We start from the raw sequence: 16,319 nt of genomic DNA on the forward strand, positions 1-16,319 counted from the left end.
TAATAATGATACTAATCCATAAAATAACTTTAAAATCTGTCATGCATCATTAAATTCATTTGTGTTTCATTTAACTAGCCTTTATACTGAGGGACTTGGTTGTTTTTGTGGACTGTAATTTATATTTTTTAACGTTGCCTCAAGGTTGTCTTTAATGTAGATACTTTGAATATGATATGTTAAACTTTTGTTGCAGGGTATTATAACAGTGGTAATTATATATATAATTGAGAAGCAGGATCCCTGTCCATTGATGTATTAAGACATTAGTAACTGTTTTAAGAACAGTACGAAACTCTTCATTATAGGAGTCCAAGTCATTAAAGTGGTGGCATTACAAGATAGTTTAATAGTAATGTAAACACATTATCTTTATCCAAAATGTTTTATTGTTGAGAAACCTTAAAGACATAAAATTGTTGGAATTATAGCTCCATTGTATCATCAGATTGAACTTGACTTGTTCACACCATGGTACAAATTGCTGATGTCTCAGAAAGTAGAAAAAGGAACCCTGACACATAGACTGGAAATTTTTGTGGAAATTCTTTCAATGAATATATAGCTTCCATTTCTTTAATTTTCATCTTAACTTTTCTCAAATTCATCTGGTCTTTTTCACAGTGCTTTTGGTTCTTAGAGTCCCATCAAGAGGACAAGTATTTTCCCTCTTTCCTCTTTTTAAATGATCACAGGCTCCATCATCTCCATCCCATCCCCCACCCCTTGCTTCAGCCCTTTCCATTCTTTAATTCAGTTAGGCATGCTCCTGGGTCTTTATACAAAGCACCTCTTTCTGCATGATAATGCTTTTGTCCCAGGTAGTTGAATGCTTTTCTTGTGATTTTAGTTGCCTGTCCCGGATGTCACCCCCTCAGAGAGGACTTCTCTGACCATCACGCCCTCTCTGGCTCTGGCTCCTTATTTGGCTTCCCATTCACTTCATTGCACAATACCGCCACCGATAGCATCTGATGTGGTGTCTGTCTCTCTCCAACCTGAGAAGGTAATTCCCACAGCTCAGGACTTTCTGTCTACTGCCGTATCTCCAGCGTCCAGAGCCCTAGCTGGCACGTAGCAGGTACTCAACAAATATGGACTGAATGGCTTTTCCATCATGAAGATTTAACAAAGAAGGTCTCCACATGCGATTATCCCTTACTATCGCTGTGACTGTTAGAACCGTAGTTACCTCAGTGCTCCTCAGATTGCTCTGTTGCCTGGAATTCCTCGGGTGTGGACTCACTCATCTGTTGTATCTTCTGAGTCTCTGTCTCTCTCTGTGTCTCTCTCTCTCAAGGCAAGTGTTGGGTTGTGGAGCTTTAGACTTTCCGACATGATTAAATATTTTGACTTGCCTACAAGTTTTTTCCTTATCTTACTGGCCTGGGATTGCCACACAATCTGGTGGGAGTTTGAGTTCAGGTTCCATACCAGCACACAACACAGGATCAGAGGCCTGATTTTCCACAGGTGTTTCCACCCTCAGTCCAGGCGAGACTCCGTGTCCAGGCACAGTCTCTCGGTCCGTGGGCTGAGATTTCCAGACACCCCCTTTGTGGCTTCTCACCTTATCAAAGAGCCCAGGACTTCTGCATCAAGAACACAGGGACTGGCCTCTCTCAGTCCAGAAACCTCAGCCCCAGGAGCACTTGGACTTCTTGGCATCGATTCCCACTCTTCTGACTTGGAACCTTCACTTCCAGCACCTGGAAATTTTTCTTTCTTGGTTTCTCAGCAGTGCTATGTAGGCAAGACAAATTTCTGTTATATATTATCTAGTGTTTTCTTGTCTTTGGGTGAGGAGAGCTTCCCATGTCTGTTCAGTCAGCCATATTGACTGGTGGGGCATGTGGAAATAATTTATTTTGGCATTTTTAGATTTTTTATTTTAGCACTTTTAAAGCAATATTCCTGAAAGAGTTGATGCTCATATATATCCAAAAGCACTTACATCAGGGCTCGCTATGGATGAGCAGTAATAGAAATTTAGATTCTTTATATTCTAGGTCTCTGGACATTCTAGTGTTTTAAAGGAAACTTTCAGCATTATTTATGAATAAATTCTGTCAAACAGTGACCTCATCATCCATTCCATTATTTTTTTAAGTTTCTTCTCAGCGTTGCATGTTTTATTTTCTTTCTAGCCTCTTAGGAGAATTTTGTCAAATGGAAAGTAATTATCAGTGTGACTTTTAAGTGTCTGGAAGGTATTGTATGTACCAAGATTTACTTCAGTTCCCTTCATGAGCCTGTGTTGAGAGCACCAAGTGTGCTCCCGGGACACGTTCTACTAGGTGCTGTGGCCTGTCCTTACTATAATCAATAATAATTATTACCTTGTTTTCTAAGACATATTTTTATTTTATATTTTTAAAGTTTTTATTTATTTGACAGAGAGCACAAGTAGGCAGAGCAGCAGGCAGAGGGAGAGGGAGAAGCAGGCTCCCCGCTGAGCAGGGAGCCCTATGTAGGACTTGATCCCAGAACCCTGGGATCATGACCTGAGCCAAAGGCAGACGCTTAACTGACTGAGCCACCCAGGAGCCCCTAAGACATATTTTTGTTATCTTACTCTCAAGTTGGAATGCACAGACTTTAAGTATTTAGTTTGCTGTGTTTGGGAAAATCCAGATACAAAAAATTTCTGTCACTTCAGGAACTTCCCTTATCCTATTTCATGCCTTTTATTTGTAAACTTTGCTTTCTTCCCTACCAGGTATTAAGATATCTCCGATGAAATCTGAGGAGTTTTCTAGGAAGCTCTCCACTTTGAATTTGTGTGATTTCCTGGATTCTACAGACAGAAACTACTTTGTGAAATTATGGGCCAAACTTGCAGCCAAAAAAACCCCAGTGGTAAGGATTGGGGGGGGGGGCAGGGAGGGATAGAGCCTCATCTGAGCATCACATGGCTCAGACCAAAAGGGGATTTGGGTATTTTGAGACTAAGTTTCGCCAAAACTCTTCTCTGGTATGAGCTTAAGACATTTTAAGTCTCTTTCTACACCTGTAGGAATAGACATGGGCTCTACAAAGAATATTCAGTGTAGCTTTTGTGAGTACCTTTCTCTAGCCCTTAGTTGAAAACTCGGACACTCAGCTCTTCTCTTTAGCAAGAATAGAAAAGGACTTTGACAGAACTAACGTGGTAAAATATGTATTTCAAGAGAAAACTGGCTTTCTTGTTAGAGTAAAACGTTAAGTGTTCTTGTGCTTAGCCTTCAAAATGAGTCCACTCAGAGACCCTGTCTTATAACTTTGCAGCACTCAAGCCAGTCGTATAACTGTCCCAACTCAGTTCTTGGACCACCCAGAAAAATCGGTACGTGCGGGAGGATTGCGTGCAGAGTTGGCTCTGCACGCAGATTAGGTTGTGCTCATTTTCCATCTGTCATGGTTTTATAGGATGGTCTGGGAGTGTGAGGAGGCCTAAGTCACGGCCACTGCGGTCGCCAGAGATGCTACAGGACTTGCCTTTTGGTTGTCAGCTCCTAGTTCGTGTTTCCTGAAGGCGAGGCTGTTGTCAGCAAATAATCACATCATACTCTAAAGTCAGAACCATAGGCGGCGGTCGGAAGAATCCGACTGGTTACTTCAGATGAATAATCTTGGGCTGCAGAATACGCAGGCATAGCTCCGCAGTCTGCTCAGATTAAGTCCTACGAGGCCAGTGTTCAACGGGCAAGAAACAGATGCCCGATCAAGTCAGCTTAAGTAAGAGGTGGTGCCATAGAAAAAATGTAGCGAGGGGCTTCCCAGTGCATCATGAACAGGGATGAAATACCTCACAGGTACTGCCCAGCACTGGAATGAACGAGTGAGGTGCTCGGATTTCTCTGCCTTCCAGAGGCATCAAGTTCCTGTCGTCTCTGCTCCTGATTCTCAAGTGTTCTGTGCTCCTCTCTCTCCTGGCCAGCCTCGTCCACTCACACAGGCTTCCCTCCCACCTAATTTGAGCTCATTCTCATGCACAGCAGCCCTGACTCTCCATTGCCTCTTGGCTCTGTGCTCCCAATTCCTGGTCACTTCTCTCTGTCTCTGTCATTCATATTGTGGGAGGCAAGAGAATCTAATTGGCCCAGCTGGACTTTTCAAGCCATTCCACAGAGATCATGTGAGACTGCTTGTCCAGTCACCTGTGGAAGGGCAAACAGCACGGGTACAGATCAGGGCTTCTTAGGAGGAACAGAGGGTGGGTGCGCTCTAAACATTTATAAATAATATGAATTTGTACCATGATACTTAAGTGGCAGGAAATATCATTGATTTATCCAAAATAAATCAATTCTGGAATTGTTGCCATCCACCAGGATCTGTGGGAAGTCAAATATCAGTCATGAAGAGTTGGGATCACTCCCATTCTTTGGATCAAGTTCAAGAACCCTGAGGGTTTCACCATCCTGGAAGATTAGGGGAGAGCCCCTGGCTTCCAGGCCACCATGGTTACCATGGAGATGCCCCTAGTCTAAGAGCCTGAGTTCCACTCTGAGCCAGTGGCGCTGGTATTCTCCATATCCTCTACTACCAGTACCCTCACCTAGTACTGACCCCTAGGGGGCTCCCTCTCCGTGAGGAGCCTCTCAGCCTCTGTCTTTCCATCCTGGGAAACCTCAGTTCTTTATGGGTCAGCCCCCCCCTTTCTCTCTACACTTGTTATCCTGTCCTTGGATAATATGGCTTTATGCGTGTTGGGGCTTAGACTTGCAAATATAGGTTCTTCTTTATGTCCCCAGGACGTGGCATATCCATAGCGTAAACTCCAGAACAAATCCTTGGCCACTGTTATTCCTTCATGATAAAGTCTGTGTTCTGCCAACCAGAACCCCTCACATCCCACTTCTGCTGTCCTGCCGCACAGCCTCACACACACTGATGAGCAACACACACCATTGATTTGCCACACCCCTCTGCCCGTTAGTGGGTAATCATGATTTATTTAAACATGACCAGTCTGAATTTCACCTGTTAGAGAAACTCCAGGCTTAAAGACAGCTTTTGTCAGGTCAAGGGCACTCAGGTATTTAGGAGCAAGAACAGAGGATAAAAGGAACAGAGATGGGGAAAAACAAAAAAACTCACACACACACAATGTGTTCTTAGCTATAATTCATGACCAATAATAATAATAAATAATCGATAATAATAATTCAGTATAAAATTAATGAAGAGTTTGGAGAAACTGGAAAGGGAAGAGTATGATAAAAAGGCAGTGTGATAGTACGAGGGGCCACCTTGGTGGTGGTCGACAGGGGAGGGGTGCAGGTATTGTGGTCAAGAGTAGTCTCATGAACTTATCCCCGGGGTCACTCCTTCCCTGCAGTCACCTCCCTGAGAAACTGTTCAGCCCCATAATCCAGGGCATCCAGAGCCTGGCCTAGAACATCTCTTGTGTCCCCTGTTAGAGCATTAGCAGTGACTGATTCCCGATGGTAACAAGCTCAAACTCCCTGCAGCCTCCAGGTTCTGGGGTCTTTGCCCATCGGTGCTGGCAGAGATACGATGTAACAGCAGTTTCACAGAGAAGCAAATCAAATCCCCCAACAACCAACAGGTAGATACATTCTTCAGAAATAGGTGCAAAATACTAGATTGCTGCTGTCATATATATGGGGTAGAATGTGCCTAAAGTTATTTTTAGTGCCTCATTTTCTTTTAAAGATGATGGATTCAATACTATTTTTAAATTTTAAGTACTTTTCAGATTTTAGGTTATTAATCTTTTGTGTAGCTGTTAACAATGCAAAATGGGCAACATGACAGCAGAAGCTTTAGAGAGACGTTATCATGTTATGTTAGAGAACATAAATAGCCTTTACACCGCATTTGTAATTTGGAAAGGGCTTTCATGTAAATTATCTCATGTACCTTTCATTGCAACCCTTTGGAGAAGATGTTATTTTGCTCATTTTACTTTCCCCAACATAAATTTCCATGTATTTTTGAAAGCTTTTAGTGGATTGAAGAAAAATTGCAACTTCCTCTGTCAAAAACCTGTATCTTAAATTGTTCCCCCCAAAAAGTAGAAATTTTTGTGCCTTTTTTGGTGTCTTCACTGTAGATTTAATGTATTCATATTTACCTTTAGAAACTATCAAGAGAGCCATTTGACAGTAATGGATGGGTGGAAATTTCCATCATCTAGGCTTTCTGAGTTCTGTTTCTCTGAAGCTCCTTCCCACTTAATTGAAGACAGTGTTCTTCCTCTCGGCGTTCTTCCTCTCTGCTCAAATCTACCTCAAACTCCCTGTGCACGTGAGGTCTTTCTGTCTCATCCCATCCAAATATTCCACCCTTTCCTTATGCAGAGTTTCTAACTTCATGTATGTCAAGGTGTGATTACAAAATTTAAGGTGGATTACCTAGATAAATGTGAAAGACAAAGCAAGAATACTTCTAGAAGATAATGTAAGAGAAGATTTTTATGACTTTGAGGCAGGTATAGATTCCTTAAATGTAATACAAAAAGCACTAATTACAAAGGAAAAGTTTAAAACATTGAGGAACATTAAAATTAGTAACATGTATTTAAAAAAACAGTATTAAAGAGGAAAAAAGACAAACCACATGGGAGGGGGTGATATTTATAATAAGTATAACAAAATGCTTTTATTTAGAATATATAAAGAACTTTTATAAATTATTAAGAAAAAATAACTCATGGAAAAACCTCTTTACAAAGGATAATATCCAGATGGCCAATAATGATGTGAAGAGATAGTCAACCTCATATCAGGAAATGCAAATTATAGTCGCAGTAAGATACTGCTGCATTAAAAGTCTGAGCTGACTGTTAAGATGTGGAATAGTGGAAATTTTTATAAGACAACTGGTGGAAGGTTCAATTTGTACACTTTAGAAAGTAAGTGGGCATTATCCACTGAGGTTGAGCATACACGTACCCTATGCCTCAACAGTGGGATTCCAATGGAAATGCGTGGCCATGTGCACCAAAATGTATGTGCAAGAATGTTCGTAGTAGCCTTGTGTATAGTGGTCCTAAACTGGAAATTCAAGTGTCCACTAGCAGTAGATTGGCCAAGTAAAATTTTGAATATTCATACAGTTAAATATGTACAGTAATGAAAATGAACAAACTTTGGTCCATGAATGTCTCTCTCAACCATCCTGTTGAACCAAAGAATTCTTGACTCTAAAGAGTACACACTATATGACTCTAATAATATATAATTTAAAAATTGGCAATACTAAACCATAATACTTAGGGATGCATATTTAGGTGGTAAAAGTATAACAAAGAAGTGGTGACCGTCACAGTCAGGAGAGTGCTTATCTTGGAAGAGGGAAGGAGGTGGCAAAGGTTGAAAAGGACGCAAGGGATGCTGGCACTTGGGGGTGGAGGAGGGCACCTGGTGTAGTGGAATGAGGGCCATTTGTCTGTTCACTAGCTGGACAAGCCTCAATGAGTTACTTAACCTCTCTGGGATTGGGTAGGATTTCCTGCAGCTTGAAAAATCAAGGGCAGTCTACAGGGTTTTAGTCCAAGGGTGATGCTGAAACCACAACCAAACAGGTGCAACTACATGATCAATCTGAAGGATTCGAAGAGAGTGAGGAATCCAGACCACAGCAGTAGAGCACATTAGGGTGAGAGCTTGCTAAGGGCTGAGACTTAGCTTCCTGTCCCCCTGGATATAAATCTGGGAAAAGGGAAATAATGAGCTATGGGAGGTGTGGCCATGGGGGAAAGTAGTGTCCATAGTCTGCGTGATGGTTCGTTGGAGGATGAGTGCATTCTGTCATTGCTAGTTGAGCAATCCCAGGAAGAGCCTTTGCTGTCATAGCCATCCTGTCTTTTCCCATATGCAGAGGACTCCCCTTCCCTTCCCTAACTCTTTCCCTTCCTTTCTTCTCACTCATTCATCTTCCCTTCTCCTCACATATCTTGAATTTGTTGAATTCCTACCATGTATAAGGATTAGATTTGCTTTTCAGTAGATAGCAGGTATTTGCTTGCTGGACCCTGTTCTAGACACTAGAACAAAGTGGAGCTGATCCCTGCCCTTATTGAATGGAACAGACTGGTAGAGATGCCTCTGGTCTCCTCTCGTCGGTGGGGTGTGAGGTCGGTGTCTCTAGCCCTTCTACCACTTACTTCTTTCTTTGAGTAGAAAATGGGCTAATGGAGCATGCGACGTCCTCAGGATTACCGACATCTAATGTACCAACAGCTATGTTTTGTTTCTCAACTGTGGGATCACTGGGACCCACATGGCTTTTCTCTGTTAGGAAGAAATGTCCAAGAGTGTTATTCTTTGTCTTCAAATCTGGAAAAACATCTGTTAACATCACTTTTCTTGCTTGTAACTCTAATAGTTTATCAATATCAAATACTTTCCATGAATATGACCATAATTTAATGAGTTTAAATAGTAATAAAATATTCAGTGTATTTCCTTATTCCTTGCTTATACAATCCTTGTTGTTTCATTTCTTCTCTCTTCTTAGCTTAAATGGTACTTACTTTTCTGAACGACTCCCAGAGCATATTAATTTGAACATCTCTGAAAGATTCCTGGAGAACTGTAAAGAAATATTGATCAGCCTTACTTCTTAAATGCAATTTTCTTTTAAGGTTTGAGTAAAAAACAAAACAAAACAAACGCACAGCTCTTTTCTTACCATTGCAAAAAGTATGTAACAAACACTATCCAGTAAAAGGTTTTTATTTATATGACACATATACTATTGATTAAAGAAGTTGAAGTTCATGAGTTTTGTTATATATCACTGTGTTTTAGTTTCCCCTCACTGATAGCAACCCCCTTTTGCATGGTTGGCTGCCTGGAAGGCCGAACATTCTTGCACATACATGATGGCTTAGTGAAGATTTTCTGCTCTGGAACTATGACTAGATCTTTGCCTTCCAGAAGAAGCTTGATTTTCAACCTTCACTTGAACTTCAATTGTATCTGTTTCTTCAGCCAGGTCTTCTGACCTCCTTAGGGACCATCCTCACTCCTGGGGCAGACCAGCTTACTGAAATCCAGTTCTCCAGAAAAACTGCTGAATGGCTGATTCATTCAAAGACACTTTAGCAAATGTGTGTGTGTGTGGCAGATTAGTGCAGTCCAATCCCATGAAGTACCTGAATGTATGAAAGCCAGTGAGAAGGTGGATCTGTGGTGACAAAATATTGGGCACCTAAATCTACTAAGCACCACTTCTTTTCAATACTGTGAGAGAGCTTAGCTCAGAGAGCTTGTCCAAGATCACACAGCTTAGCAATGTCAATTTTGATTCCAAAAGAAAAGTGCTTTCATCTACTCAGATGCATTTTTCAGGGCACAGCATTCACCAGATTTATTAGCTGGAATAATACTATAAAGAGATGCTCCTCTCATCTACCACCTGGCTACCAAGTGGCACAGATCATATAGGATCAGCTATCTAACTGCTTTTTTCAAGATAATGGTTTCCTATTATTCTCTGACGGTGACCAATTAATTTTTAAATATCGTTTATGATCATTATGTTCTTGATTTGTATGTATTGAATGGTATCTACCCACTGCATTTTGTATCTTTATTGAAACTCAAATTGTTCTACCTTTGGCCAGTCAGAGCCTCTTAAGGGTGGCTCCTGTGTCCTTTAATATGATCCATGTCGACTTTAGTAGCCGTCTTGCTCTCTGTTAGGATGAGATCTTCTATGCTCTTCTGTGCATTCCCTGTCCCAGACCTGCAAACCATCTTTTCTCCAAGCAGCCCTGGTTTCTTTAAGTGGGAGATGATAGTGCAAGGACACGTGGTTGCCAGGAGTGCTTGTCGCTACTGGGGTGGTCATTGCTTCTAGGCTTTTTCTGTGGATAGATGAGATGAACTTCATGAGTTCAAGTTAATATTTCCAATTCAGATTCAAGACTTGGGGATTTTTACTTGTCTTCTTCTCTATTACATATCTTTCTTTCACACTGAGCATCCTGATTCTGAATGACATGGGAGATGATAGAACTACAGTGTCACTAAACTTCTCACATGGTTTATCCAGATCGTGGGCAGAAGAGTCTCCGAATAACAATACCAATACGACTAGCACCCAGTAGAAAGACCAAGAACAGTTAAAAATTTTGTTTGCACATGTTCTCCACCCACCCCCAGCCCTGGTTATTTGTGGTTGTGTTCCAGCTACACTCTCAGCACATAGTCATGTGTTCGCTCCCTTTTAACTCTTTTTGTCTTAGTTCTCAAATATATACACACTTGATACTCATCATTAGGCCTCAGGCCAATATCTAGTAGTTCTGTTGTCTAGGCGCATTCTCTGCTAGATCCAGGAAGGGCTACGGGGGCAGCATTTCCTGAGTTCTTGCCTGTCGATGACAGTCTGTCATACTTGAGACTCGAATTGTAGTTTTTGTGACCTATCCTGTTTGCTTGTTTTGGTTTCTTTATCAAGGGCTCTTGTTTGCATGTTGGATCTTCTTTGTCTATCTTAAATATTTGTCATTTTCTCTTGAATCTTGTTACCTCTTGATTTCTTTTTGAGTTTAAAAAATTTCCTCCATTCACTTTCTAGTCCTCTGAAGGTATTATTTGTTGTTTTTATTCACTCTTCTATTCCCTCTGGTTCAGTTTTCATTTCTGAAGTAACTTTTTCCCCATATATTTCTAATTCTTTCCTGAGGTCTGTCACCTCCCTTAGGAGTTTTAAAAATTGTAATTTATTGGGGCACCTGGGTGCCTCAGTTGGTTAAGCGTCCAACTCTTGATTTCAGCTCAGGTTGTGATCTCAGGGTTGTGAGATCGAGCCCCATGTGGGGCTCTGCACTGGGCAAGGAGCCTGCTTGAGATTCTCTCCCTCTCTCTCTGCCCCTCCCCCCACTCATGTGCTCTCTCCCTCTGGAAAAAAAATTGTAATTTATTTGTTTCTTAATGTTTTATGCTATTTCCTTAATGTCTTTTAGTTAGTTTTGAAATAGTAGATGACAGATTTTATCTGTTTTATGAGCACACTTTCATTGTATATAAAGGGGTTATCCTGCTCCTTTCTCTTTTTAAAATAATAGCTTTGGGATTTTACTAGGAAATTTCTCATTTTTATGTGAAATTCGTTTTTTCAAACTTTTATAAGGAAGCGTGCTTCTTTAGAATTGTGTTTAAATATATGGCAGTTTTCTTTTGGGGGTTTCTGGGCTCTGTTCCCCTCCACCATTTTGGTCTAGACTTTCTCTTTGTCTCTGTTGACTCTACCCTAATTAATTCTGATTCCACTCCTATCAGCTTTTCTCTGGTGTGGGGCCCTGTCTTAGAAGACGGCCCCAGTGGGTCAGTTTCAGAACTTACTGTGACCCCTTATTCTTACCCACTATTGGGGTAGGAACAGGCTCCCCTGGATTCCAGCTGTGGTGCCCAATTGTGTTGCTTTTCTTCCCAGTGAATACTTTTTAGCTGTTTTGAGGTTCTCCTGTTCTCAGGTATTTTAGTTCCCCTGTTGCTTCCTTTGTCTTCCTCTCGCATAGACACTGGTACCATGTGGTGGTGTTGCTACTATCACCTGTATTTTGGAGTTTGAAGGGATTTCTCTTCTGATTTGGGGTTTGAGGGGATTTGGGGTTTGAGGGGAATCTCTTCACCTAGTTTTCTTGCTGTTTTGATATGTTTTTTATTTTGCCGTTGGCTTGCTCTGACTATTTTTGTGTGGGAATTCTGAAAGATCCAGACTGTACTTCCACTATTACTGTCATATCCTCCCAGTCATGATATAATTGAAATTGAGGATCAATACAGAAAAAAAATAAAGATGGTATAAAGTAAAATCACAATTGAGAATATATGTACTGCTATTGAGTAATTGAGGAAAAATAATAACACATTAACCTGAGAGTGGATAGGGCAGCAGAGTTCATCAATATATAGTAATTTTGTAGTAATGTGAAACAATTTAAGTGGGAGATGATAGTGCAAGGACTATGGGGTTATTTAAACAGTTTTAAATGGTGAAATTTAAATAGAGTTTCTTTCTTCATTTCTTGTCCCATTACAGACTCCATCCCTCCAGCCCGACAGATATTTTCTCCTTGTCCTGCTTAGACAGAATCACAGAGCTAATGGCCAGGGACACCGTTAAATGGTCTTGACGACCAAATAGACACCCGAGAGCCTGTGTTCAGTGAGTTTGCACGTTAGCTTTCATGTGTCATGGTGTCTAAGGAACACTTTCAAAAGCATGACCCAGAATTTCTCAAGCTAGCAACCGTTGACAGCAAATTCTATTCCAGATCATGAAGAATGGTAGACATTATTCACACTTTATATTATCTCCCCAAATATATACTGTTGTACATTAAAGATGTAGATTGAGCTCCCACTTTATGCTCAGGTGTGTGTATGCTGTGTACAGGGAAACATAGGAGTGACCAAAGGGACTTCTGGTCTCTGGGGTGTGACTTGTTTCCTAGGGATGTTCACTGGGCCAACCTTGACATCACTCCTGCAGATTAATTTCTGTAATGCAAAAATGTTTTTTAGAATCACATCAACTTACCCCTTAAAAATTGATTCTTGAAAAATTCCCCCAAAACACACGCAACCACTTGAAACTATGGTAGCCCCCAAGGCCAGAACAAGTGGTTAGCCCGGAGTTATGGGCTCACAACCGTAGGTTTGGTGGGTATTCTTCCCCTAGTGTACTTGTTTGCTGTCATTTCTTATGTGATTTTAACTAAATATCAACTCATAGACGAACCTGGTAGTCACATTAAAATCAAAAGAGGTTTATTTTAGATTCAGTTACTGCAAGCAAAGATTGCTGTTTAAATAAATGTTATTATAAATCCCTTTATCCTTTAGTCTTTTATGTAAAATAAATAAGCAATTTGCTGATTTATTTTTTCTGTAAATTGAGAATTTTATACATCAGCTTTGCTTAAAGTGAGGAGATCCAGCACTTGGACGGTTGCTAAACCGATCACACTCCATTACATAATCCATATATAGACACACATTGTACTATTTATAAAACAGCATGTGCTATCTTGTTTTTCTTTCCTCTGTCTTTTTAAATCCCCTTTTGCCACCAGATTATAAACCTTTTGAAGGCAGTGATTGTGTCTTTTATGTCTCTGTTTTCCCATCAAATGTTTACTAAAGTATATAGTGATGGTGACATGCTGGTGAAATGTGGGAGATATTTCAGGGTGGTACTGAAACGTTGGATATAATCAATCAGTTGACTACTCTGTGTGCAAAGATCTGGGAAGACAAAAAGACAATAATAATATATATCCTTGAGAGATAATCTCATTGGAAAGATAAAAAAAATATATAAACATTAACAAGGAATTGCCACATTATTTAGATGTCAAATGAAGTTGATATATTGTATTCTTCATAAAAATATTTAATTTATAAAGTTTTTTTTTCTTTCCACTGAACCAATACCAGTTGTTTTTTAGTCCTTTCTCCCCTTTTTCTTTCCACATATTTGACAATCTCTAGTAAGAAGATATTGATTATAGCTACTTTCACCGTCTGACATATTTTTAACATCAGTATAATTTTCTGATCATATTCCTTGCCTAGGAAAGAGCATCTATAGAGAGACAATATGAGACAGCCCGGCAGGCCCTGATGGGAAAGATACCTCCTCATCATACACTCCTGTTTCAAAGGTAGTGATATATCACATTTATTTACACCTGGGCATCTTTAGATTGATTCTCTAGTATCCAAATATACCAAATGAATCATCAACGTGAACAGGGGCCTCTGTACTAAAGTGGACCCAGTGATTCAGTAGTAAACCTAGTTCTAGAAGTTTTATTTTCCTTTCATTTATATATACTTTAAAAAGACATAATGTGTTCATAGCTGTTAGAAATTGATGGCTTTTTTTTTTTTTTTCCATTCTTTGAAGCCTATAAAGAATGGTATTTCTGGTGAAATTTGAATATATATATCCGCCTTCTCCAAGGCTGTTCATGACTGAGGGTTCATTATATCCTATTGTATATCTTGCTGTTGTCCATCATGACTCTCAAAACAATAGTAATTATGTGCAAAGTCATTTGTTTAAAGCCTCCTTTCCATATTAAACTGTAAATTCCATGAGGGTGGGAATCATTGTATCTTTATTAACCTATGAATTCTCTATTCTTTTTTTTTTTTTTTTTAAAGATTTTATTTATTTATTTGACAGAGAGAGAGACAGCGAGAGAGGGAACACAAGCAGGGGGAGTGGGAGAGGGAGAAGCAGGCTTCCTGCCGAGCAGGGAGCCCGATGCGGGGCTCAATCCCAGGACCCTGAGATCATGACCTGAGCCGAAGGCAGTCGCTTAACCAACTGAGCCACCCAGGCGCCCCTGAATTCTCTATTCTTAATATGAAAGTTTTTACTTAGTTCTTCTGTATAGTAAAGGCTTCATGAAGTTAGTGGCTATAATAATTACTGTACTATTAATTATTACATATCAAGAGGTACATTTAGGCTTTAATATTTACTCAAAATGAATAACTGGGTCACAGTATAGCTATAGAATGTTTGCATTTTATTTTCTCATTAATGTTATAGGCCTTGATATTCTGAATTCTCTTTCCTGTGTCACATTTTAGAAAATTTGAGTAATACAGTGAAGTCCCTGTTTTCAGAAAGCTAGTAAGAACATGACAAGACCTTAATTATCGCATTTTAAAAAGCTTTTTAGAATGCAGTGATTCAAGGAAGCAGAATAAAGAAGCCATTTAAATTTTTTTTTCAATTTCAGCTCTTTTTATTATCTGTAATTTTAAGCTGTTGAAAATCTTCATCCAATATAAATGAAACCAAGTTTTGTCACTTTGTTACATATCCAAAAAGTGTGATGAATTTTCTCCATATTGATAGGCTATCTTTGGATAGTCTGATTCAAAAGATAGGCTGTGTGGCATACACAGAGTTCTACTGAAGGGCCAGGAAGGTGATGGCCAGGAGATAGGCAGTGTCTTCCAGAGCAGCAAAGCTGGAGTCTGTGTGACCTCTGACCAGCAGCAGGGCCATGCTTATTAAAACGCTGGGGACAGAGAACCGAAGCAGTTTTAAATATGAGCTCCAAATGGGTCATACCAGGACAGATAGATGCTTCGAATTTGCATGCATTTATATGCAATTGGGCTACTTTGCACACAGCAACTCTATTTAGCAAGTCTGAGGTGAATAGCAACAGGATTTTTTCACTAAAAATGGTTAATGATTCTTCCAAGTCACTCTGGGGAAACAGGCTAGTAAAGATGAAAAAAGAATAGTTTACACTGGAGTTCAGTTGAGAGTATAATATTAGAATTTTTAGAAATATTTTATTCTGGTATCATTTCAAAGCACTGGATTAGAAACAAAATTCGAAAATATCTGTTTCAATTTTTATAGCAGTTGATACATTGCTGGACTCACATAACAAATGGACTAGAGTTTCTAATAGAATACATAGAATACATACTAATCAGTAGGAAGATAATTTGCCTGTATTAGTGACTTAACGGATAAGGAAGATTCAAAACAATACAAATTCACCTAATCTACAAATTAGAATATAATAATGCTAGTGTTTTAAGACAAGCTCTGGGGTAAATGTTGAGTGGATATATTACATTATTCCAAATAGATTTTATTGGCATTTACATTTATGTGGGTATATCAGTCAGTATTTAGGTATTACGTGTGTGTATGCTTGGTATCGTTACAAAATTCTTTGTTTTTTTGTTTGTTTGGTTTTTTTCTGATTTCAGGGGTCCGGTGCCAGCACCTATTATCAATGGTCTACATTATTTTACAGCTTTAGAACTACAGAAAAGTTTTGAGCTTTGTGAAGATTATTTTAAAGCTCCCATTGGACCGTATTCTGAGAAAAGGTGAGTTGAGTTTTGTCGAATAAAATCAGTTATTTTCTGCTGATTAGCTAAGATCACAGCACTCCTCCCTAAGCTTCAGAGAAATCTTAAAACTGGGGAGCAGGGCCCCACCTTCCACCATGGACTTTGAAGGGCCCTCCAGGGAAGACACAGGCATATATCCTGGGTTCATCCAATTGAAAGCTTCTCTCTGGGATTTTGAATCTTGAGGGAGTGACACAAAGATGCAAGGGCAGTTAGAGATCCATCAAGACACCGGTAATGGAAGATCAAGAATCCATTGTGGAGGGCAAGCAGTGATGATCTACCTATCTCTTCCCGTATTGAGACCTGGCTGTGTTCTTGGCACCTAGCTTACTTTGGTTCCTGCCCAGTTTATAGGTCTCATTCTTCAGTTTTTCATTAGTCTATAAACTACACGAAAGCTTTTCAGTAACTCCTTTTTAGGTATTAAAATGAACCAGAGTTGGTGTT

At 39.8% G+C, this 16,319-nt stretch overlaps 1 protein-coding gene across 1 annotated transcript in view; it reads left to right on the forward strand.

Annotated features, from left to right (window-relative positions):
- LRGUK (leucine rich repeats and guanylate kinase domain containing) overlaps positions 1–16,319 on the forward strand; it is a 104,611-nt gene that overhangs the window by 76,691 nt on the left and 11,601 nt on the right. Inside the window, exons 16-18 of the mRNA XM_036091688.2 lie at positions 2,720–2,859; positions 13,545–13,633; positions 15,723–15,845. Of these exons, the coding sequence (XP_035947581.2) occupies positions 2,720–2,859; positions 13,545–13,633; positions 15,723–15,845 (352 nt within the window). The remainder of the gene's footprint in view (positions 1–2,719; positions 2,860–13,544; positions 13,634–15,722; positions 15,846–16,319) is intronic.

Source organism: Halichoerus grypus, chromosome 12, assembly GCF_964656455.1.
Source record: "Halichoerus grypus chromosome 12, mHalGry1.hap1.1, whole genome shotgun sequence".
NCBI lineage: Eukaryota > Metazoa > Chordata > Mammalia > Carnivora > Phocidae > Halichoerus > Halichoerus grypus.